The sequence below is a fragment of the Syngnathus acus genome, chromosome 6, assembly GCF_901709675.1.
Source record: "Syngnathus acus chromosome 6, fSynAcu1.2, whole genome shotgun sequence".
Classification (NCBI taxonomy): Eukaryota; Metazoa; Chordata; class Actinopteri; order Syngnathiformes; family Syngnathidae; genus Syngnathus; species Syngnathus acus.
The window spans coordinates 6,723,658-6,749,826 of NC_051092.1; the positions used below are offsets into that span (position 1 = coordinate 6,723,658).

The 26,169-nt window shown below is 39.7% G+C and overlaps 1 protein-coding gene across 1 annotated transcript in view; it reads right to left on the reverse strand.

Moving 5' to 3' along the window:
* The window catches only part of gnao1a (guanine nucleotide binding protein (G protein), alpha activating activity polypeptide O, a), a 51,114-nt gene that overhangs the window by 24,601 nt on the left and 344 nt on the right, over nucleotides 1-26,169 (reverse strand). The window contains exons 2-4 of the mRNA XM_037253960.1: nucleotides 25,894-26,013; nucleotides 25,328-25,370; nucleotides 14,280-14,421 (exon numbers count right to left, since the gene is read on the reverse strand). Coding sequence (XP_037109855.1) covers nucleotides 14,280-14,421; nucleotides 25,328-25,370; nucleotides 25,894-26,011 — 303 coding nt within the window. The 5' untranslated portion in view covers nucleotides 26,012-26,013. The remainder of the gene's footprint in view (nucleotides 1-14,279; nucleotides 14,422-25,327; nucleotides 25,371-25,893; nucleotides 26,014-26,169) is intronic.

A 26,169-nucleotide genomic window follows, 5' to 3' on the forward strand; every position in this document is an offset into this window, starting at 1 on the left:
TTTGCCATTTGACCATTTGACATTACGTCAGAAAGAAAATGTCATAAATAGTATGAATGAGGATCTGATCTCAATTTAATAGCAAATCTACTTACACGCCATGATATCTAGGGATGTTTAATTAAATAGAAAGCTGAAATACTCATGTGACTTACTCTGTTGTATAAATGGAAAAAGTGGAAACAGATTTAGTTCACCCTCTGCCAGCAAATGTGAAACCATTTGGTTGTTCTGCTTGACACACAGGTCAATTAAGTGAAATAGCATCATTTTCTGCAGTATTCCTGATGATGTCTCATGGCAAAGTAGTGTTGACGACACTTTCGTTGGGTTGGGAATTATTGGCACAGAGAAGCAAGACAGGGGAACTATTTTAGTACGCGTCATCTCAAGTATGCTTTTCTTGTTCAATTGTCTAAAAGTGTCATTTTTTAAATGTCGGTTAAATGGGAGATTTTCATTCCCAAATTTCTCAAAAGGACATTACGGAGATCTGTGTGTCCAAAGTGCCAGGACTTGTCTGGCTCAAAAATTCACTACACCGTCAAATGTATTGTGTGCGTGTTTCTGTTTTTTGTGTTGCCCTGGGCAGAATCTTTACAGTGGGCCTAGAAAGCAGCAGATACACTCTCACAGTCTGGCTGACTCGATGCTTTGGGAACACACACATGCACACGCACACATTGCCTTTGTCTCTGAGCCACTCAGCCTGTTACTAGTCTATTCAAGCTGCTCCGCTCTTCCCTCCCTGAGAACTGTCAGCTTGCAAAATGGAGCAGCTATGGGCAGGGAGACGCACACGCACCCACAAGGGGCTGGGGGCACTGAGGCATATTATGATATGCATGACAGGACTCATACAAGATTGGACATATAGCACCAGGCTCACTAAGAACACATGCGAGTGTACAATTATTAAATCTTGCTGTGTCCTGCAGCGTTTCCTCCAATCTGTGTCATCCTCTTAAGAAAAAAAATGCCCGGTACTTCAGTGTTTATTGCCTGTGCAGAACTTTGACTCAGCAGCACATCGACTGTCATAAACCTTATGAGAGAGAGTGACAAGCGTTAAATACATAATAATATTAAATTGCAACAATAAATACTGTGTAATATGCACTGATCAAAACCAAAGCTGGGTATTATGTCCCAGTGATAAGGATAGACTGACAATGACTGAAAGGTCCGAAGGAGACCTTTCATCAAAAATACGTCACTGCCAGATTTAACTACATTATCTTTAATAGTGACTTAACACCTCACCAATGACAATGCGGGGGGTCAGCAAGTTTACTTACTGGTCTTATAGTGTGTGGTGTACTTGAGCTGACCTTGCACAGCACACCGCAGATAATGAAATGTTTTCCGACAATAGCAAGTCTCTACCCACAAACCAGTTCAACTATTGTCACTCCAGAACTCTTTCTGAGCAGAACGGAGAGGAAACAAAATCAGCGATAACATACTCTTCACTCGTTAATCAGTATGTGTGCAACCCGCTTGAAATGTAAATGTGCATCATATTCGAGGTAAAACTAAAGCACAGCAAGAATTTAACTAACTAAATCGGACAAAATATTAATCAATTAATCAACAACGTATTTCATTTGACCCCTCAATTATCGCCGATTGTTGTTATTGTTTCACATACAAATGTGGGCCCTAAAAATATGGTTGGATAAATTTATGGCCAAAGAACTGATGCCTTAATTCATTTAAAATACAATCTGACAAAAAATGGTCAGTGTAGCTGAGGTGAAATCCATGTCATATGGATGGATGGATATTTAAGCCCTCAACGAAATCAGGCTTCTAATATTGTCACCGATCGATAGAATATATAAGACACAAAACAAAACTGTATTGTTATTGAAAGGGTGACAGTGAGTCGGGTCAAGTGACAGAAAGCAGGAAGTCAGATGAGCATGCGATGGGAAAAAATAGGCTCCAACAAGCTTTCCTTTAAAGGTCTAGACATGTAGGGGCCCGTGTTATGTCAGTGCCATATCAGGAGGAACACACACACATACGCGCTTATACAAAACCCTCCCAAAAATCTACTCATTTACTAAATTTTCTGTACTTCGCCAAAGTTTATTTTTATTCTGCAGGTCAAGTAATATATTTTTGACCAATGTGTCATGTATCTGATTTTAATGTCATTAAAGCCTCCCTCAAATCCAATCCGCTGCACTCCGGATGCTCAGATCGTGCTCTTCCGACCCTAAGGTCATCAAAAGGAGACAAACAAAACGGTTGTTCCACAAAGAGACGGGCGCCAAAAGCCAAAAGCATTGGTGGATGAAAGAGCAGAAAACAGTTTAGTTTAAAAACAAACTGTGCGTGTGTGTGTGCGCGTCCGTGCGTGTGTGTCATTTTGACCCGTTTCGTTTGGGGCACCGGACGACCTTGTTTGATTTTGTCAAAAGTGAGGAGAGAGAGAGCGAAAAACAACAAGAGTGAATATTGTACTGTTTTCGTAGAATTTAGCCTTTCACGGTGGGTTCCGTAAACAATCTCACATAAAGACACCACTGAATAAAACACTGATTCAGAACAAATATGTATCAGTATATCTTCATATGATTAAACTAAGAATAAACACTATCTGCAAACAGATACGGCAAGAGGACAGACAGTAAAAAGAGCATTGAACTCTTTAGAATGATATACCGTATTTTCCGCACTATAAGGCGCACTTAAAAGCCTTTAATTTATTCAAAAAACCACAGTGCGCTTTATAACCCGGGGCGCCTTCTATCTGAATCATTGGGTGAATTTGTTGAGTCATACTGGTTGTACACAGCAAAATGTTTCAGTACGACTAGTAAATCACAAGGTCGCATTGCTTTCAGGATTATGGCAACCGTGGTCAGGGGTTTCTAACATAAAACATTCAATGAAGGTGCGCCTTATAATCCAGTGCGCCTTATAGTGCAGAAAATACTGTACATAAAAAACTGAATAACGCTACGCTGGACAAATCAAATGGACAAATATAGGTCAAGTGAGCTCATTAATGTAAAAGGCAGTACAAAAGGAAGAAGAACAGGACAGGGAGATGGATGTATTTTCTCCAAACGGCCTTCTATCGAAACCGCCCTGCTTGCACACAGGGAACACCCCATTTGAGCCTAAATTATTTATGAACATGCAGAGAGATTGCAGGTTTTTATGAAGTGAATAATTGAAGACAAATGAAGCAGAGGGACAGCCAAGAGTAGAGGGTAACGATTATTGATATACAAAATTCGAAAAACCCTTACCCAAAGTGAGCACTATTGTCTCATCATGTTGCTGTATATTCCTTTACCCATCTCTTTTATATTTCCAATATCTGCCCTTCATTTTCTCTCCAGCATGTGTCCCTCCCCTTGCATCCTTTTTCCCAGGTGTCCCTGTTACCGTAGCAACAGCAGGCTGAAGCACAGAGTGTTTCATTTTTTCCTTTCATACAAAACAGGACACAAGTGCACATTGACAAAGGCTGACATTGTACTGTATTGTGACAGGTGATTCAATGTAACTAAAACATTTGCGCTTTTGCCCCTAAAATACACAAAAAGATAACAGCAGATAATGCGTAGCTAGCTGTACAATCACAATCACCGACTGATTATGCAAATCCTGCACAATGAATGTTATGTATTATCCTTGTGTGTATAAAATTGAATTCAATAATTATAAATGTGTGTGATACACAAATGTCAATTTACGACGGTGTCTAGTTATGTTGTTTCTTGTTTACGGCACACGTCTCATATATTTAAAGCCTTCTTTCGACCTAAGCAGTTTTGCGTCGTAAGATTTATAATGCGCGCAGGCACTAGTTGGTGCGCGCGGCGGGAGAATACGCCACGAGAGAGGCTATGGGTCGAGGAGACGGTGTTACCCACTCACATGGTATACGCCGTTTTGGACTGTTTCGTCGTCTCTCTCTCTCACGTGTTATCATTTTTGTGAACTTTTTACCTTTCATCATGGCTCCCAAGCGTAAGCATTTTTTATTACTATACTGTTTCATTTTATTACTGTTCCGACTTACACCGAAATACGTATTACGTCGCCGCGTAGGAACGGATAAACGTCGTAAATCGAGGACCCCCCTGTACTGCAATATGGAGACTTCAACTGCCCCAAATTCACTGACTACTATTACTAACTGCCAGTTATTGAGCATTTAGGAATCTGATTATTAATTTCAAATAAAACATTTGCCAAATAATAGGTCACCTATAGTTTTGATCACAGGATACAGCATATGCGTATGTGTGTGGTCATATACTGTCATGTATACACTATGCCTAATTGTCATGTTGTTGCTTAAAATACAGCAGAAATCCAACAATGACAGCAAGAGGGAAAAGAGTGAAGGAAATCGTGTCATGCTGATGGTTATCTGCTAACCTTCAATTAGCAGCGGTAGTCAGAAGGGCATTGATTTGCTTTTAAATGCCACAATACCGCCACAAACAAAAACACAAACCCATACATATAGGCTACACGCACGCACGCACGCACATTACCAACAAATAATACCATTATGTCACACTATTTCTATAAATCCCTGCAACTGTTTTACATTTTCAAATGATCACAATGATCAACATTCCTAAGAAATCACAATCTCATCACTGATGATCTATTTTAGGAACCGGCTACATGTGTGAGCCCTTAGGGGCTACCTGGTGCTCATGGGCAACACCACACAGGTACTCTACGGGTACGGTGTTTCATTGTATTTTATACATAAATAAATATAGGGGGAAAAAAGCTAAAATTGGCTTTACGTATTTAATTTACATTAAGTTTAGTTATGGCTTGCTAGCTAATCATTTGTAATTTGCAAAGGAAAGAGGTCCTAATGAAAACAAGCACCCGTTCACAACATACACAGTCGCAATTTAAGTAATTGTGCCTTTCTGTTCCTTTTAAGAAAAAAAGTTGCAAGACAGGAACAGGGACAACCATTCACGCACATGAACCTCTCTGCCAAATGACTGCTGTCTAAGTAAGAGGTAGCCATCAAATATGGATTAAAATGTCCTTTATAATTTAGATCGAGAGGCCACTGCAGGAACACTAAACATACAGAGCAAACTCATACGTTGCCATCTTGCTATTTAAAGACCGCATGTGACTGTGCGCACAGGGAAATGTGTACGTCACCAGGAAGGAAAAATAGAACACTGGAAAAAATGGAAAGGGGAACAATATCAAAAAAGATGTCAACTAAAGACTTTTGTGATAAGGTGCCACTATCTTTTTGAAAGGGCTATTCACTGAAGCAATCCAAAAGGCTCACTTTCCTTTTCTCACATGTACCGGTGACTCAATTCTCACTTGATCTTTTTAGTCCGTTGTCTGTTGTACTGTAATGATTGGAGTTCACTGTGTACTGTTCCCTGGCATTGAGGTTGAGACTTAAAGACCGTGTGCGTCTAATGGTGGTGCAACTGGGTTAATGCTAGGTGAGTGCAGCAACAAAGCCAATCTCCGTCTTCCTATTTACCGTCAAGTTCGTGTGCAGTTGTGACGGGTAGGTCGGGAGCTATGACAGAGCGTGTGGTTAAGGCGTTTACTGTAGGGAAATGAACAAACCTCAGCCTTAGTATACAGTAGCTACTGTTAAGTCTATGGAGAAAACTATGGCAAGACTGCAGAATGCGATATACAACCATTGCAAAAAGTGTTTGGTGAGGTTGAGGCCAGGGCTTTCCAGTTCTTTTGGACTAAAACACTCCCAACCATGGACAATGCTGGTACACTGGTTGCACTGGTACACAGATATACTGGAACAGCTCCAAACTGTTACTTTGTAAATAGACAACAAATGCTTGGTTAGCCACAGAATGAATACACTTAAGAATTAAGACACTGACTTGACACGTAATACTCGTGATCACTGAAGTTTTTAAGGGTTTTAGATTATGCCATCCATTTTCAACACGGCCTATCCTGTTCAGGGTCGCAGGGGATGCTGGAGCCTGTCCCAGCAGACATTGGACGAAAAGCAGACTACACCCTGAATTGGTCGCCAGTCAGTCGCAGGGCACACATAAAGACAAACAGCCGGTCACACCCACATGCACACCGCCACTGAGCAGAAAGCGATCCCACGGTGCTCACATACAAGTCAGGCAAGTGTACCCCTACACCACAGGTGTCAAAATCAAGGCCCGGGGGCCAGATACGGCCCGCCACATCATTTCATGTGGCCCGCGAAGACAAATTGTGCATCAAATTTGTGTGTCATTACTAGAATTGCAAATTGTCTTCACTTTTAATAATATCTTTTTTTTTTTTAAATAATTGACCAGTTTTTACTCGTCTGATTGGAAAATGAGTTATTTGTCAGTTTGTTTTGGAGCTTATACTATATAATATAATATGAGGTCCTCATACATTTATTTGGGTTGACAGTCATAATGGCCCTCCGAAAGAAGCTATGACTACAATGCGGCCCGTGAAAAAAAACGAGTTTGACACCCCTGCCCTACACCATTAGCAACTTACATATTAAATTATCCACGCTGTAAAAAATGGCGAGTGAAATTTATTTCAAAATCTGTTCATTAAAGTATTGAGGGGCGAATGAATGACCTTCAGTTGGGGGGAGTACTCCTAACACCTGCACGATTCCACAAATACTGCATGTCTGTCTATTGCTGGTGTCTCCAGGAGAAAACCAAAATGGGTTTTGCGGTTTAGAGGACTATGTGGATTCAACCTTACAGCAGCAATCAGGCTACAGACGGCATGGGGTATGTGATGAAAGTGGTAGAGTTGCCATCTTTCAACCAGGGTGTTGTGCGATCAATCCTCAACGCTGACTTTTTTATACACGAGCAACATTTCCTCCAAATCTCCCCTTGTAAAATTTACTGAGAATTTGGAAAATTTTACTCGTACATTTCTTATCATGCAGCAAGTCTGTGAATCTTGAGTTTTTGTAAGAAAAAGTGTTTGGCACACCAGCAGTGATGTACACGGGCATCGGGGCGACATGAGCAAGGCCTCATGGTCTTGTTCTTAGCACAGAGGCTTGGCAGGTCCACGTGCCAGTCATATGACGCTGGCAGCGCCAGTCTGGTAAACACAGTGAGGGAAGTAAACGAGACTATTTGTGTGTGTGTGTGTGGGCGTGCGTGCATGCGTGTGTGTCTTTGTGCATGTGTGAGGAAGTTTCAGTGGGTTTATGGGTGTGCAGCGTGAGTTATGCATGGGTTCAGATTGTTTGTTCCCCAAAAGGCTGAAAGCTTTTCTGATGTTATGCACAGTGACATGATGAACAGGCTCACTCCTGTTCACGTACGCCCGCATGCATGCACACACACGCAGCTGTCACCCTGTTAAAAAAAAACAATCCCTCAAATCCATTTTACATTAACTATCATGATATGTTACCAAGTAGAATCAACACCAAACTGTCACTCAATTCAGTTATCATCATTTACGTACATATAGGAAAGGTTTCTAATTATAATCTTTAGCAGATCACACAAACACGTCATATTTTTTAGTGCTATGAGCAAAGTCATGGGATGAGTGACGTTCGACACTTTTTTTTTTTTTTTTTTTGCTTTCAATGGCTCAGAGAGCTTTTATAAATTCCAGGGCTTTGTATGTACCTAGTAATTATTGTGGGATTTCATTCTGAACAAAAGACTTGACCAAAGCCAGAGAACCTGTGATAGTGCCATGCACTGAGTGAGTGCAGTCATCAATTAAATCATTTTCTATTCTGATTCGACTGCACAAAGTCACAGCAGTGACAAAACATAAACATTACCTGGCAGGCAATCAATCAAAGTGCAATTGCAATTGATCCTAAGTTCCCTAGGTGAAACCAAACTTACTAATGGCATTTCCGCAGGTAGAAAATAAGCAAACGAGAAAGGCCTGAACCGAGATTGGAACGGTTTTCCCTTTTTTTTGAGCGGAAACGGGACAAACCAATGAGTATTGTGCTGCCACGCTGCAGGCATACAACCCTTAACCAGAGTCTAAATGTCATGGATAGGTATTCAAGGAAATTCATATCTTCAGGCATTCATCCTATTCTCTGAACAATTTATCCTATCTAGGTCACTGGATACTGGAACTTCTCCCAGTTTCTTCTGTTGCCAGTTGATCTCAATGCTGGGCAGAAACACACAAACACACGTCCACAAACAAGAAGGCACAAAGAATAAACACATCTAGCGTCCACAGTTAAGAATACAACCAAAAAATGGCTGTGAAAAAAGCAATCAAACCAATTCAGTGTTTCGGAAGCAGCCTACAGTAGAATGGTGAACTGTATTTGACAGTTTTGTGTATTGTAGTCTGTTTTTGTACAAGGCCAAACCAAAAAAACCCTGACTAATTATTACTTGTCATGTAGCATGTGATGTGAGAAAAAACAGACATATCTTAGTGAAATCTTTAACCCTGAACTATGTAAACTCTAACACACACCAAGCAAAATCAGTAAATCTCAGGTCACAGTTCTTTCTGTTGCTAGGATACAGTTCAGTCTCACTCAGATTCATGAAGCTGAATTTCTTTGGTTTACTATATTTATCCTGGTTTCGCTGGGCATGCCCTTAACACCCAAAACTGCTTTAATATTCCACATTCATTTTAAGGACGTGTTTCAAGATGGGATATGAAAATACGGAACCGACTTTGTTTGTAGCGTCGGCAGGAATAGAATAACAGAAAAATCAAAGTCTGTGTCGAAATAGGAAAGTACAAACTGTGAAGCCATGATGAATAACGTAACAAAGAGATGAGGAAGTAAGTGATGAAGCGTTTTATGCTTTGATCAGTGTGGAGGGAAGGGGAAGCGATAGAGAGGAAGCTGAAAATAGCAAGAGGTGAGAGAGCAAAAAGGCAGGGAGTCGATTTGAGATTGTTCATCTGCCATGGACGCCATAAAATGCAGTTCTATTGGGGGGGGTTCTTTATAACTGCACCCAAACCCATTCCTTTTCGAAACATGAAATGACATCTGCGGCTGCTTCCGGGAAACAAACAAAAAAAGTCAAATAAATTAGTACTCATGATGATTTACCATTTACAGTTAAACTTTCTTTGACTTCCCATCAGGGGCTCACCACAGCGAGTCATGTTTCCAACTTTGTAGATTTTGTGGCCCAGTTTTTATGTGGATGCCCTTACTGACACCACCCTGCTATTTATTTGAGCTTACATCATGAGTGGAAGCGTTGGGTGAAGTTGAGTCTGAACTAGCTGCTTCAAAAGTAGCAATGTGTATCTCGCTGCTGCCCAGATCTTATTATTTTGTCTACCTCAAATAATTAACATAGACCCCAAATGGAGCAGTTGTTAGAAATTGATAAATGAGAATAAACTTGGTGCATCTGTGTACGTATTTGGGTATGTATTTTCAAAATTTGAAACAAAAACAGTGAAGGAAACCTGTTAGTTGTGTAGACTAAACTTTCCACATGCAGGTTGCTTCATTCTTTAATGAGCAGAGGGAAAATGGTCTTCTCAGGGGCGTTGTTCATATGCTCAGTGTGCAAGTGCGACATATGAAGGTGCACACAAACTAGCCCCTGAGGAATCCCAGCATCCACCTGCTGGCCAGCTTTCCCAGCTCTTTTGCTTTTTTCAATTTCTACTGTAGGTGCACTGCCTATACCTTCCATGCATGTCTAAATTAGGACTCCCTTTCTACTTCTTCTTGTCAAGTGTTTTTATGATGCCACATTCTGCGTGCTTGCATGCAGACGTGCAGCTGCGTCCTTTCCCGAGCTTCTTCAGTTGAGTCAAGATTACGTTTGCATTTCGTCTGAAATGGGATGACGAAATAGGGATGTCTTGTAAATAATTGTTTTGCTTTTAAAATGATTTGCACATGTAAAATGTGTAGTGGTGTCAATTAATAACAACTCCCTTTTAATGGCACTAATCTTTTTTAATCGTGCGATAAAGGCTCATTTTGGCCTAATAAAACGTGTACTCTTTTCACGTACTACAACACCTCACCTGATCTTGCGAGACCGGAAATAAACTTCAAGCACGCCACACCGGTGACACTAGTCTTGGCTTGTTAAGCAGATATTTCATCAGTTTTTAGAAATAAAAGCATCATGGTGACTGGTCTGTTCATTCTTTCTTGAGAAATCAGAAACAGGGTTAAAATGGTGAATTAAGACCATTACTATATTGCTGCTAAGTTCCGAACTTTAAAGATGGTTTGTTGCACTATAGCAGGTTTTGTCATTTTGTCGTGGCGGTATTGCAGGTGGTCCACGATATTGAAAATGGAAAATAATTCTAACATCTTTAGAAATAAAAATGATTTATTTTCCAGCTAATTTTGTCAATCAACTGACATTTTCTGTGTCTTCCTGAGGGTGTTTAGTGACTAAGTCAACCCATGAGAATAAGTACCCCCTCCCAAATTAGAAAAAGCAGTGGTCCCTGAGTTGATTCTTGGTTAAAATGGTGGTCCCTTGGACAAAACCACCCCTGCTGAGTCCTTGTTTGCATTTGATAGGCATGTTGTATTTTTTATATTGCCCAAATTTTGATTTCTTAGAATGGACTGCTGTGTGAATTTTCATAAATTGAATCCAATTCAATAAAAAATGTCTCTCCCATAAGTAAATCAATCATCTTTTTCATGTTAAGGGTATCAAAATTTGCTAAAATAATGGCACAGAAAAGAATCAAGGTCTTTTTTACAGTAAGTAAAATGTGCCATCAACTATGAGTTAACAATAAACAAATGTGATTAACGACGATGAAATATTTAACAATAATTTTTTTAAATTTATTACGATTAAATATTTTAATCGCTTGACAGCACTACAAAAGGGGTAACTAAAATAAAGTCCTGCCAGATGCACAGCAATCAAGCATGTTAGTATCATTAACACTTTTTGTAAAATGTCCTAAAATCTCACAAACAAAACGTTTAAGATAAACCTTTCCTCTTTCAATCTTTGTTTTTGAACACCTATGAATGCAGCTTTAGATTGCAGTGACAACACAGTCTAGGTGGTGTGAGATGTGAGGCAGGTGTGTGTGTGTGTGCGTGCGTGTGTCACACTGCCCTTGGACACAGGCTTGCGGAATGTGTTACGAGCAAGGCAAAACATCGGGTTGCCACAGCAACTAGCCAAGGCCAGGGACCAGATTTGGGGAGTTATCAGGTTAGTACAGGCTGAATTAAAAATGTATCTCCATAATTGAGGCTGATCTACAAATCCAGACAAGAGGGCCCAGACACAATCAATTAATGAAGCAATCAGAAGTTGGCGTCGTCATTTTTCATTTTACTAAGATCTTTAGAACAGGCCTAACTCTCGCTCTCGATTGGACCGAACGAATCATATAGGCAATGCACGTTTTATTATTTATTTATTTATTTTTACTGGGAGCAGCAGAGCGCTCCATTGGCTGAGCAGGGAGGGAGACCGAACACAGCAGGCAAAGCGGAGCAGGGGGAGGATGGAGGGGAAGCAAGGTTGGGGGCCGTGGTGGCAGCTGGAGTGTAGTACACACGTAAGTACGGAAGAGGAGTGCGCTTATGCGAGCCGGGATTCGGATTAGTGGGGATCCTTCCAGAATAAGCAAAATGATGTGGGTGCACTTGATTGGTAGATGGACGACCACATTTGTTTGCGCGTGCCATCTTTTGCAAGTGAAAACCTTCAAGTCCTATTTGACATTATGACCTATCCTACTCTCAGTCCTACCCTTCACCTCTACCAGGAAATGCAATACGACACTCAAGTATGCATACACAAACAAACACAGGTAGATATTATGTCAAAATCAATACGTGTGCTGTTATTTTCGTCTTCATCGCTCAGTAGCAATGACCTCATTGCAATTAGAAACAGACAGTGCCTTTCGTTAAGGTTAGAGACAATGACTCAATGACGTACAGTGAGATAGAAAGAATGTAAGGAGGTGTACATTACATACACAATCTCTAGTTAAACCGTTATCCTGCTAAAAATAAATCTGTTGATGGATTGGCTTAATTGTGTTCAACCATCATCTGTGTAGAGATTGATAAATTATACACGGAAAAGCAAAAGTGATTAGAAACATCTTGTTACAGAAACTACATGGACAGATAGGACCAGGGTTGAAAAACCTATCTGGACATGTGTGGCATAAATATAAATATTACTGGAGAAAATGTATACCAAAATGCCTAAACTATCAAATAATAAGGGTGCTTGATAGGCAACAAGTGTTGCAGAATATCAACAGACCGTAATTCCACACAAAATCTTCTTTTTTTAAATTTTTTTTAAAATACCTTCATTATGCCACCTTACAATCACTCCACCAATCCAGCATTGTGTGTTAATAGACAAGACAACTCTAATTAACCTTCATCCATTGCTCCCTTGGTCAGGGAACTGGTGCGTTTGTGTGGATTACACTCATAATCCTCACAGAGTGTATTATATACAGAAATTGTGTGATATAGGATTTAGCGGTTTGAGAGGTCGGACTAACTTAATTGTGATGATGGACTTTTGGCTGGGGCTTCACAGGAGCAGACCATAATGCTCGGAAATATGTGGTCTCCTTTTTTAGTACATGTATCAAGAAAAAGGTTTTGTGCTACCTGGTTTAAAAAATTGCAGCTTTAATAAACGGCCAACATTTTTGCAGAAAGCCAGCATTTGTTTGGATGTGTTTTTTTTTTTTTTTTACCTTTATCTTTTTCACTCCAGCAGATGAACAGGAAAAATTACACTGTGTCATGTAAAACTAAGATATCCTGCAATACAATTCTCCCTCAGGATTTTCCTGTCGTTTTGACGTTAAAAATTCTAAAAATGTATATAGTAAGTCCTTTTCATCTAATGTTGATCATCTGAAAATTTTAAGATTTGCCCAAATTTCGATCATGTGATGCAACCCTGTTGTGAGTTTAATCATTTTATTTTATTTGTTTATCTGAGCAGTATGTTTGAGCATTTCTGATGTTTTGAGTCAAATTTTTTACATTTATTACGTTCCACTTTGGTCAGTCTGGCAACAAATGTGCATTTACTGCTGCAATTTTTAATTGACCATATGCAGCAAGCACACGAGTAAAATAACTGAATCTGCTTCTTCAGCTTAAAAATGTCTGTAAAGGGTAGTATGATAAAACAAACACCTAATCTCCAGCTGATAAACAAAGACGAGTTGGTTAGGGAGGCAAAAGGGTTCAGCCTCGTTTATCGGTCACATTACAAATGTGAGTAACAGATAACGAGTCCTTGAATCATGCAGTAGCTGTGAGTCTGTGGTAAGTGGTGACGCCACTGGAAGTGTACCTTCCCATCTGCTACACTGCTGCAAGTGAGGAGATGATTGAATCTAATTCAATAAAAAGCAAATCAAAAGTTACTTTGCAGCGCATTTGTCTTCCGAGTGGTAAGCGGGCATTCATTTCGCAGTACAATATGTCCTCATAACAAACTCTACATGTCTTCAGAATGGAACAGCCCACATTTATAAAAATTGTGAGCATAAAACACCCAACATCCATATGATACGGCACGTGAAACAGAAAACAAGCTGACGTGAAGGTTAACCTTAGTTGTCTGCTCCATTTACATTGGCAGTTCTGTGCAACCTCGACAACTCATACCACATGTCAAAATATCTGGGACTAGTCAGATCAACCTTCCACAGTTCGAAACTAGTCAAACTATTCCTCCGTCCTTTTTCTATGCTTCTCATCCTCGTTAGGGTAGACCCTTGAAAGGTCATACGTCAATTGCAAGGCACATATGGACAAACAACCTTTCACACTTAATTTAGAGTTGTCAAATAACAACAGAGGAAGCACATATTTTATATGTGGAAGAAAGCCAGAGTACACAGAGAAAGCCCACACCAGTATGGGGAGGCTGCCTTATTTGGTGAATGATTCGATTATCAGCTGCATTGTCAAAGTTCATCAAGTATTAGTTGTCCGAAGAAGAAGCCTAACCATGCTGGTTCCTGATTTGTAACACAGTACAGGTTTTTGTCAGCAAGCTACCATTTTCATTTGGTGTTGATTGTGATGTGTTCTATTTCTGGTGATGAACTTAACCCGAGGAAAGAACTCTCTGCCAATAATGCTCTTCAGCACTTGCAGTAGACTATGATAATGAAGGCTGATCAATTTCTCCATTTAGCTTGCTACAACATTAGATTTAAATTCCCCACTCAATTATGTGTGACAAAGGCACACCATTTTAGACAGCAAATTGTATATTGATAAATGGTGCATATCAAGAACATGCACCAGGACTCACCTTCCTCTCTTTATCTCCATAATCAAGGCCCAGTGTATCCATGGCGCGAACAATGGCAGCTAGAGATTGGATGGTGTTGCTGTAAACAACAGGCTTGTATTGCTTTACATCATCACCAGAGAAACCGTCCTCGTGGATGATCCTAAACACAAACAAATAAAATTGTCAGTGGGAACATACAGATGTTAATGCAATGTAATATATTTGATAGGATGAAAATGGTTGGTGTGTACTGGTAAGTAGTCAGGGGCATGACTAATCATCATCATCATCATCATAATGTAGAACAACACGAGTAGATAAAATACAATTTAAAAACAGCTTGGAGGAAGATGACATTTAGCCACAGTTGCAGCAGCCTGGTCTATTGTTTTAAATGTCATGCAGTCTTTCCCTTCCAGGAAGACAAGGACATACAGTGAAAAGATCGTTTTCCAGGCAGACAAACAGTTGCAAGGAGACAAACAAGATAAGACCAATCAGACAGTCTATTTGAAAAGAGAAACATAAAGATAAACAATTGTGGAGAATTTAAGATTCAGAGCAATGTTTGCAGGGTAACCAGTTGAGATGGGCAGCAGCTGCCTTTCGAAGAGAATTGATACGTACGTATATACACAATAGTATTTGATTTTTGAAAAAAGATTCGCTTGATCATATCATAAAGTATCTGGAACAAAACTTAGGGACACTGTAAACCAATCAGATATACTTAGCTTTTTCTGTATTGTCGATGACAGTTACAATGATAGCTACAAGATAGAAATGATCTATCCGTTCGTCCATCTCTGTCTGTCCATCCGTCCATCCGTCCATCCATCCATCCATCCATCCATCCATCCATCCATCCATCCATCCATCCATCCATCCATCCATCCATCCATCCATCCATCCATCCATCCATCCATCCATCCATCCATCCATCCATCCATTTTCTGAGCTACTCTATCCTCACAAGGGTCGTGGGCGTGCTGGAGCCAAAGAATATAAATTTTTCTCTAGATATTGACAAACATTTGCATCGTAACTTCACATCACAAAACAAGGTTTTAATGTGATCTAAAATGCATCCCCTCAATTCCAGCAGAATGGAAAATACGGACCATTTCTAGGAAGCAAGCAATGGCTTATGTTGTGTGTGCTTCTGCAAGTGTGTGTGCGTGAGAATCTGGCCTGCTGATGTGTGTTTTCATGCATGAGGACCTTTTCTCATTGCCCACCCTCCAAGCCCTTCTGTCAGCAAAGAGCTGCATGTGCGAGTGTCAATGTGTGTGTGTGTGTGCAAATTTTCTCTTTGCCTTGGCTAATCTGTGACCTGAAAACATAGTTTAATTTCACACCGAGCCAGACAGATGGACAGACTTGCTGACATATGGGCAATTTAACCATGATATTACACCATGATAGTCGAAGGGTGTCTGTCAACTTTACGCAAGTAATCCTTTGGTCTGTGGGTTAATACGTGGTAAATTTTGGTGAGATAGAGAGAGCGCAAGAGAGAGAGACAGAGAGAGAGATGATGATTTACCATGCAATAAAGTTTAGTTAAGTTTCAACAAAATTATTACAGGATATTTTAATTACCGTATTTTCCGCACTATAAGGCACACTTAAAAACTTATAATTTACTCAAAAAAAAACACAGTGCGTCTTGTAATGCAGAGTACCTTATATATGGATCAATTGATGAATTTGTTGATTCATAATAGCTGTACACAGCGCTCTGCCAAAATGTTTCAGTACGTATTAGTAGGACTAGTAAATTACAAGGTCTCATCGCTTTCAGCATTACGCCAACCGTGGTCAGGGGCGTCACCGAAGTAAGCTGGTCGATCACCAGACATTCTTTCTATAGGCTAGAATCCATCCCATCGCTTGATTGACATACAGGTAAGCCTGTTGGGAGGCAGTCAGAGTGAGCCCCCCCCCCCACCGCAGCTCTTTGTCTGCGCATACACAAAGCGAATAAGCTAATCAACGCATTACGCATCAACACATTTTTCTTTTAAACTAAAGAAAGTTTATGACCATCAAAAATGAGTGGGGTTCCATCCCATCTCTTGATTGACATACAGGTAAGCAAATCGGGGGGGCAATCACCGGCGTTTAGCTGCGCATTGCGCTAGACTTGTGCCCGGCACGAAAATAGAGCCCATGGACTTGGAAAAACCCACACAATGAGTGGTTCCTGTTGTAATGGAAAAGCAAAGGAGGCCAGGCCAGGCCAAGCGAAGCTGGATCTGATCGTTCTGGAACTTGGAAAAATGCCATCATTTGTTTTATCACACATAGTCATGTGAAGATGCACTTTCAAAGACACAAATCCTGCACACCACACTGTGCAATAAGGTCTTTATCTTCACCATTGTCCAAATCCAAGGACACACAACTCTTAGAGGTTGTCTCTTTATCACTCTGTTGCACATCTACTCCATTTGCAGTCTTTGTCAACAGAGCCCTTTGTGACAAGGTGCATGCTGACCAGCTCCTGTCAACACTTCTGGACAGTGTTACAGACACCTTTCAAGTGTGTCTGTGTTTATGGGGGAGAATTAACATTAATGGGCATAAGATAGATGACTGTAGAACAACATTATTACAAAAGAATCTAAGAATAAGTGTCATTAGGACGGCCTCGACCTTAATAGACTCCAACACACTACCAGACGCGTTACTCAAAATGAATGCCTCAGTCACTTTGTAATCTGGCATCACACATTAAGGTCAAGTAGCAACATCCTCACGGCACATACTGTACTTTCAAACCTCTGTACTCTGACTGCAATATCTATTGTAAGTATTCTTTTAAGGACCAAAAACCTATTTATTATGGGTAGAGAATGACGTAAGTTTGAGCTGTGATGTGTTCCAACCTTTCAGCAAAAGCCTTGTTAATTAAGTATAAGTTCAGCTTTTAAAAGAAAAGCTTTACACCTTAGGTAGGCAGCACCATACAATATCTTCTAAACTGCATTCAAAGTGTACAGTTTTGAGAGGTTCACTTAATGCACTTTGAAGTGGAAAGCATAGAACAAAGAAAATATCTGGTATGTTACATGCATTTTGTTCATGCACCACTGTTCAAAAGTTCGGGGTCACCTAGAAATGTCCTTATTTTTTTTTAAATCGAATTGCTATTTTTGTCAACAAGGATAACATTAACCTAATCAAGAAAATACTCTATATATCGTCAATGTGGTAAATCACTATTCTAGCTGCAAACGTCTGGTTTTTAATGCAATATCTACATGGGTGTATAAAGACCCATTTCCAGCAACTATCTAATGGTCCATTGTTTGCTATAATGATTAGAAAACCCAAGTGCAATTATGTTAGTTTTCATGGAAAACACTAAATTCTCTGGGTGACCCCAAACTTTTGAATGGTAGTGTAGCTCATCGGGTTTACTGCGCCAAATGGTCGGCAACGGTTTTAATGTTCACAAACAGTATTTCTTGTTGCAACCAAATTTGGAATATCTGTCAGGCGTAATTTGTGACCATTTGGGTGGACCATGAAAAAAAATCATCATTCATAACCATTGCAAACACTCGCAAACGTTCGAACTTACTTTTTTCTTTTTTTTTTTACAAAAGTATTTAGTTGGGGGGGTTGTCACAAAAAATCATTTAAAAATAATCTTTAAAAACAGATCAACTTTGCTTTCTCAACAGTCTTTGCTATTGTCATTTACGTATATCTATCTTAGCTGTGCATGATCACGGGAAGCTAGCTCCAATGTGAAGCCCCACAACCAGATGCGCAAGACGCACTAACAAATCTGTTTTATTATGAACAAAGTGGGTCACTGTAAAATAAATAAGGAAAATCAATATTGAGAAGCAGACATTATGCCAGTCCCAGTTATCCCGGTTGTCCCAGATCCAAGGTCAAACTTTAATTATTCAGTTCATCTGCCCTCCCCTGTGTAAAAGTCAGTTACTTACTTTAAACATGTATAATAAAAGTTGATCGTGAGAACCAAAGAGAGCTTAATCATAAATCACACTATGAAGAGCAAAACGCAGGGATAAAAACGATTGAGTATCAAATGATGAGTATCAAATGATCATCAATGCACATTTTTCAGCAGTTCAATCCATAACTCATGCAGAAATTAATATATATAAAAAAAAATTCACCTTTGGTTTAGGTTGTCAAATAAAAACAAACTCACAGATACATGAGATACATTGGACAGCTGCAAGCACACAGGTCACAGAATAGCCAGAGAGGTGTCATGGGGTCAATCCTCAGTCGATGACTTATTCAGAAACACCTTGCGATTGACTAATCAGTGCGGGGTGTCTGGTTTTCACCATAAATGAGAGTTTGACTCCAGCTCCCTCTGAGCTCAGTATATAAAGTGGCTGGACAGATCAATGAATAACTACTAATATAAAGCTTTATGAAGTGAGTTCAAATTTAATTCAGTCAATTCATTTGTATAAATTACAGTCAATATTTTCTTGTATAAAATCCCACTGAAGAAAAGCCGAATGTTTTCCATGGTTTTATGAAAATGATTAAAATGAGAACCGAAAACACGGACATGGTGTAACACAGTGCAATTCTAGGCAATAGAGAATTAAGACTTCAAGACAGTCCTGGACTACATCACTGCATTATCTTCAGCTTCTCTCCTCTCACTTCAAATGACTTATGTAAAGTTTTACTCAAGAGCCTTACGCAATATCATTTTTCAATTTTATTTCATTTTGTTTAAATCAATACATTAACATTATCTGCACCTTTATATTTACATGAGAGTTAGGTATTTATTAATATCATTAAGTGTTCACAAGTACACACATTCTCTTTGCATATGTTATATCGAACAATTTTTGTTCATTTCATGTACAGTGAAATCCAAAACAAAAATGTTGCCTGATCAGTTGAGTGTACTTCATCTCTGCTACATGAGATGCAATGAAATAAACAAGCATACGTACATACAAAAGCTCATCCAGCCACAAACCACATAGCCACTTCTGTCAGCTGACCATCATAATAAAGACTACATTGTCTCACAGCGTGACTGATGTTAAATCAGGCAAACGGTCCAAGGCAGTAGCTCCAAAAGACCACAATCACATGGTTACACCAACAGTTGCACAGAAATAAAAACATAGGCAGGAAGGAACACATATAATCTTATTTTTGTATAATTCTGGTGCATACCCCAAAAATAAACCAACAAAATAATACCAAACTTGTCTCATTGAGCTACAAAATCGGGAAAAAAGAACTGCTGAAAGACTATCACAACTTCAAAAAAAGCTTTGCACACATCGAAAAACAGCAGGAGACAACGATGTACAAAAAAATTGACAGCAAGGGAATAACCATAGTATGTTTCCTCAGATTAATAAATAGGGAGGACTCAAACTATAGTGTGTGTAGAGAGAAAAATAAACCACAGTCCAGGTAAACATCCAGCTACAAAGCCAATTTGGATTGATAGTTAAAAACATTAAAACCCCACCACACCCGCCTCCATTATGAACATTTAGTCATAAACCCAACCCTGCCAAGCAGAAACATATAAAAAAGGCCCAGGGGCAAAGTTTCAAAAAGATTTTTTTTTTCTTTTGTCTCATGTATAAATGAGCCACTGCTCAGCCCGCTAATTGTCAATCCCATTGACCAATGTCGGTGTGCGGCTTTCATTACCATGGAAACTTGGGGTGTGGCCAGGGTAATTCAGGTTAAAAAAAAGATAATGAGAACAGCAAGGATTAACCAAAAATGGTGTTTTCACTTGTGGAGTCAGCGTTTCATCATCAAGCCACTAGACTGCACTTGTCAGTAAGTACGCAGCCGCAGATCCATAAAATCAGGCTGCGAGCAGACTGCAGGTCTTAATGCTCAATTAGGATTTTTGAGTGAAATCTGTGTGTGTGTGTGTGTGTGTGTGTGTGTGTGTGTGTGTGTGCGTGCGTGTGTGTGTCTCAAGGATGACAAATAAAAAAAATCACAGGTCACATTTTGGAAAATAAATCTAAATCTGGGTCGCATTTTCCTGCAATGAAAATGCAATTTTCCTGGCCTAAAATCCAAATCATTTTGTAATTATCACACTATTTTTTTTTTTTATAAAATAGAACTACATTTTAAAGAAATTTGAAAGATTCAAGCACATACAAGCAGTTGAGTTTTAAGACACACACACACACACACACACACACACATGCACGCACACAAACATTGAAAACAAGCTGTTATTTCACAGCTCACTCAGGCAGCCAATCAAATCATTCCGGAGATGAGCACGCCCGCGGCTATATTTAACCAATGAAGGATGACTATCTGGCTGACAGACTTCTTCAGATGACCAGTTAGCTAGATTAACGGTTGGTACCAACACAACCCCCTCGAATCGATCCCTCTCTTCCATTTCCGACCATGACTTTTTTGGGTTGAGCTTTTCCACAGGTCAGGCGGCTAATAATTATCAGAAGAGAGCAGAGTCCACCGAAGGCGTGGCCTTGCAAGCTTGGCTGACAACTCTGTTCTTGTTTATGTGTGTCATTTCTCCCTGCTTACCTAATGAACAAAGACTTGTTATTGTACTTGCCAAACTTTATTCCTCTTGCTCAAAGGAGGCTTTTGCCCCCCCCCCCCCCCAGTACTGCACAGCCGTAATTCATTCATAATATGTTCTTTTCTTTTTTGTTTTATACTGCACATCTTTTTTTCTTTGAAAGAATAAATCTCCACATCAAGTTGCTTTAGTTTGGTGCTTTAACAACCCACTCCATTGTTTTTCAGACCCAAGTGATCTCTCTCAAGCCCTCTTGCAACGTCAGCTCTCAAACAACAAACTGCTTGCTTGTCCCTGGAACCTGGACCGTTTCTGTGCAAACTTGCTCTTCTCACTCGTTCTGGACAGTTGGCATTAAAACTCTTTCCCAGACTCCCTAATCTATCCCCTCTTTGCCTCTTGTCTCTAACCCCCCATCCTTTCAGCACAAAACACAGTCCCATTTTTTTCTTCCTAACCCTCCCACCTCTCCTTTTCTGAGGATCAGACCTAATTATCGCCTGGTCTAGAGAAACCACACACACAACTTCACAGGGGGGGGAAGACTGTAGGAAGCATTGTAGCCGTAAAGGACCAACTTATGTTCTAGGGCGCAAATACACATTTAGATTGGAAAGAAAAACTTAAAAATCAAGTCAAGTAAAAAAAAAAAAAAAAAGAAAATCACATCAGCCTCAACCTAAGGTTTGGTCAAGTAACATAAGCAAGGCGAACCCTTGAGCACTGATGTCATTTTCAGTCGACAGCAAGTGTGACCACAAACTTGAAGCTTCCTGAGACGGGTGGATTTTTATTCCTATTCCACAAACACAATATTTAATCAGAATACCATGTTTAGACTTGTAGGGGCGCACAGTACATATTGGAACGAATTCTTTTGACTTGACTTCCCCTTTAAAACGTAAATAACTAAACGACTTTGTACTCGTCTGCTACTATAGCTACCATATCATTAATATGTTCTAAATTATCTTAATGGCAGTTACTGACAGAAAAACGACTACAGAGATTTGTGATCGACAATAGCTGAAATAAAAAGCTTGTTCTAAGAGCGTGTTCAACCAATATTCCTATTTTCCCTGAAATCTTTTTAACACGTGACTATGTCAGGTCAATAAATGTATGTATGTCGGTTAATTGTGTATCACCAAAATCAGTTTGGAAGCTTTATACAATGATTTAAAAAAATATGAACAGCAAAAGCACACTGTGAACTTGAGTTACCCTTGACCATCTCATTCTATTGTTTTGTAATCAAAGTACAGTTAATGATTGAAGAGGCTATATGAGCCTTCATGAACCATGAACTGCTAAATTAAAAAAATAAAATAATAAAAATATGGTTGAAGTAACAGGGGCAACGCAAGATGGCTTCCCTCTGGCTTTGTGAGAAACGACCGGAAGTCCAGGTTATTTACGTTTGTGTACTCCTCCGCTTTCTAGATTGATTTCACATGATCTAGGTCCGTTTGTGTCCCACAGTCTTCATTGTGGTTGTTTTGTTTCTTTTTTCATAAAGTAAAAACAGTGACTGGAATTGGTCATAAAATGCAAAGTAAACAGTGCTGTCCTAGCCAATATTAGCTGTAGCAACGCTCCACGACTTGGAGTGAAACTGCAGCACATTTTCAAAAAGGTAAACTGCGCGTGGCATTGTCGCAGTGACGTCCTTGCACAGACTATAAAGAAGCCTGAAGAAAACACTGCAACCCAGTTTTACAACATTATATTATTTAAACACACAAAATAATCACAATGAGAGTGGTCAGTTGTCCTTTCACGGAACATTGACACACGTGTGACCACATGGACAACTTCAAACAGATGGTGTCTCTCCAGCATCTCTCACACACACACACATACACATCTCTTAGAACACTGGTCCATGTACCGTATTTTCCGGACTATAAGGTGCACTGGACTATAAGGCGCACCTTCAATGAATGGCCCATTTTAAAACTTTGTCCTTATATAAGGCGCACCGGACTATTATTTTCTGTTTGCAGTTCTTCTGCTTCCGCTCAGCTATTTTCTTACCTGGTGTTTTTTTGATTGTTTCAACATCACTAAAGTGTCAAATTTTGTTTCTCTTGTTTCTCATTTTGTATAGTGTATTTGTTTATGTATGTATACGTTCACTTTCGTATATATGCATATATAAATATGACGATTTAATATTTAGCTAGTTATGCTTGTGTTTATTCATTGATGTTTATTCATTTATATATATATATATATATATATATATATATATATATATTATTATTATTATTTTTTTCTTTCTTAAACACTTGAATAATATTTGATGTCACAGCACTTTGTTTGTTGTGCACTTTGATTATACAGGAGTGGAGCTCCTTACAAGCCCTAGGCTTCGTCTCCCTCCCTGCACTGTTATTTGTTATAATAATATGTGCTAAACAATAAACTAAAACTAAACTAAAACTATAAGGCGCACCATTAATGCATCATGTCAGATTTTTAATCCAAATCAAATCATTCTCCATTTTATCTTTTTTATTTCAACTTCAGATGCAACAAATTACTTTATAATCACAAAATAATGATCCATAGTCTTTTTGATTCATTATTCATATTCTTCAGCGGGCCACTTATGATTGATTTCATGACACAATGCTTCGGGACAGTTTAAATTTAGGAATTTGGTCCGTATATAAGGCGCACCGGACTATAAGGCGCACTGTCAGCTTTTGAGAAATTTTTAGGTTTTTAGGTGCGCCTTATAGGCTGGAAAATACGGTATTAGAAATCATACACTGGAAACTCGTGCGTCCACCGACATGTTTCCACAGGCGATGCAATAGCTTTACTTCATTACCATAACAAGTTTCCCTCTTTAAACTGTATCACCTGATGAGCAGTGTTGAGAATCATATTTCATCTGTGCTCCTCGGCAGAGATATTATCACTGCTTTGTCACAATGCTCTCGTCATTTATCACTAACCCAGTGATTGCATTAACCCAGGAGTCGATACCTTTCCAAAGCGACATCACATGCAGTAACAGAAAAGCTTTAAACTTGAAAAATTGACATTTTCTGTGTTTCTAATAAAAACCTCTAAACTATCGGTGAAGGTATTCTGGTCGATTTGCACTCAAACAGACTGCAACGCACAGTGCCGCTCAATCGAGAGAGAGAGAGACACGATCAAATCTCAACCCAAATCTAACCAAATCATCTCACCGTAATGCTCGCTGAATGTAACACATCCACACACTCCCACATGCAGACATGCCCAGAATGGGCTACTCAAGTGCACGGCAGCTGTTCAAAACTCAGCAACAGAAAATGCAGTCGAGATAGTCGAACCAAATGCAATACTGAGGAAATCGCTGAGACTCTGAGGAAGAAAATGTAAGGAGGGTATAACACATCACAGTGTAGCCCACATTTCTCTCCTTTATGACTAAAGCCCATCAAGCCCAGAAAACTGACTCCGCCGTTAGAGAGAATAATTTTAAAATCCTCGTCCAACATGCGTACGAGTGCAAATTGACAATACGAAACAGTGAAGGTAATCTATCTATTGAGATGACCATTCATTTGTTCCAGTGATTTATTATAGGCAAAGTGTATATTCAATGAACCCACTGGGAGTATGAGTCAGTGTGCAGAATGTGCTGCACTGCAAGAACAACCATTAACAGCTGAGAAACAGACTCATCTGGATTCACTGAATCATATATTCATGTGATACGTATTCATATGTCACTATGGCCGAAGCCTATTATCGGCTGAAGTGCACTGAACCATCTGTAAAGTGATGCAATGCTAGAGACTGGGGGGGAGGCATCACGACAGGATTACTGGATTGCTGTGTAAATTGCTAATAAATCAATATAGGCAGCTGGGGAAAAAAAAAAGAAAAAACAGGTAAATCCTGAGGGCACAATATATTGGACGATGAGTGCAGTGATATTGTAAATATCACGATACTATTATTAAAATAATGTTCGGAGAAAAAACACCAAGAGTAAAGACAATTACATACTGGAGTTTTGTGTGAATATTAAAATTGGAAAAAAAATATTACTTGAATCGTGTCACATACATACATGTTTTTGGGGGGGGGGAGAAGAAAAAGCAGTCGAGCAAAACTTATGTGGTCAAACACAATGAATGATTCGTTTTGATTTTAAAACAATTCCCCCCAAACTATAGAAATATAAACAATATGTGTATTTTTGCACCTTTTATTCATTTAAAGTGACCCTGAGTGTCTTTTTAAATTTGAAGTATTGCTCCATGGAAGTGGCAAAACATTGGTTGCATGTAACGCAAATATGGTTTTTCAATAACTAATTATAGTTTTGGGACAGAATTTTTTGTGTTGACCAATTTTTCCCCTTTTGACTTTGACTTTACGATCACAGCTCAATGCCTGCAGTACATGTTGGTCTCTGTGATATGTTCCTGAAAGAGAGAGGTACTGCAATCTTATTCATACACTGTAGATTTATTAGAGACCAATTGAGACTTACTTCATCTGTTTTACGATGGTGCTTTTCCCTGACTCTCCAGCCCCTGCAAGGATGAGAGAAAAGACAATATCAACTGGGTAGATTTGAGCACCTTTGTGCATACATGCATGCATGCATATGTGAGAGCGCAAGATGGAGAGAGTGAAAAGGGGGAGGGCGTGGGTGGAGAGAGCCAGTGAGAGAGGAAGAGAATGATCCTCTTCACTGAAAAAGCTGGGTGGAGATGGCAGAAGGAGGACGCACCCATTCCTCCCAAACATCCTTTCCATCCCCATGAACCTGGCCGCCATGAATAATTAAGACACCAATCAATGATTCAATCTACAATCTAAAGAGACGCTGTGGGACCCCCATCCTCACATACCTATATCTGCATGGATGTGTGATGTGATATCAAATTAGGGTGTGTTCAGATCCACTCACGATCAACTCGATGCAGTTCTTCATTTCCCTTTGAGTTGGACTGTATTAAAATGGATTTGAATACTCTATCGCTTCTGAATCTTTAATGACGCCCACCCGCGCGTCGTAGTTCTGCAGAAGCCCCGGCGCGGTGGTTCTCTTACCGAGCAGCAACAGCTTGACATCTTTGGCCGCGGTGACCCCGTCTTCCTTGAGGTTCTTCTCGATGGCTTTGCTCCGGTCCAGAGCAGCCCTCTCCTCTGCGCTCAAAGTACATCCCATGGCTAAAGAACACAGCTTGATAGCGTTACCAGTGACTGCACCCACGGAAACAAATGCACTTCAAAAAAGGCTTCAAACTGGTTGCAATTCCCGATTTTGCGATCCCGCTGTCGTTCTCTCACTTCCTCTCTCAAGTGCTCTCAAAGCGGCGGTGGGAC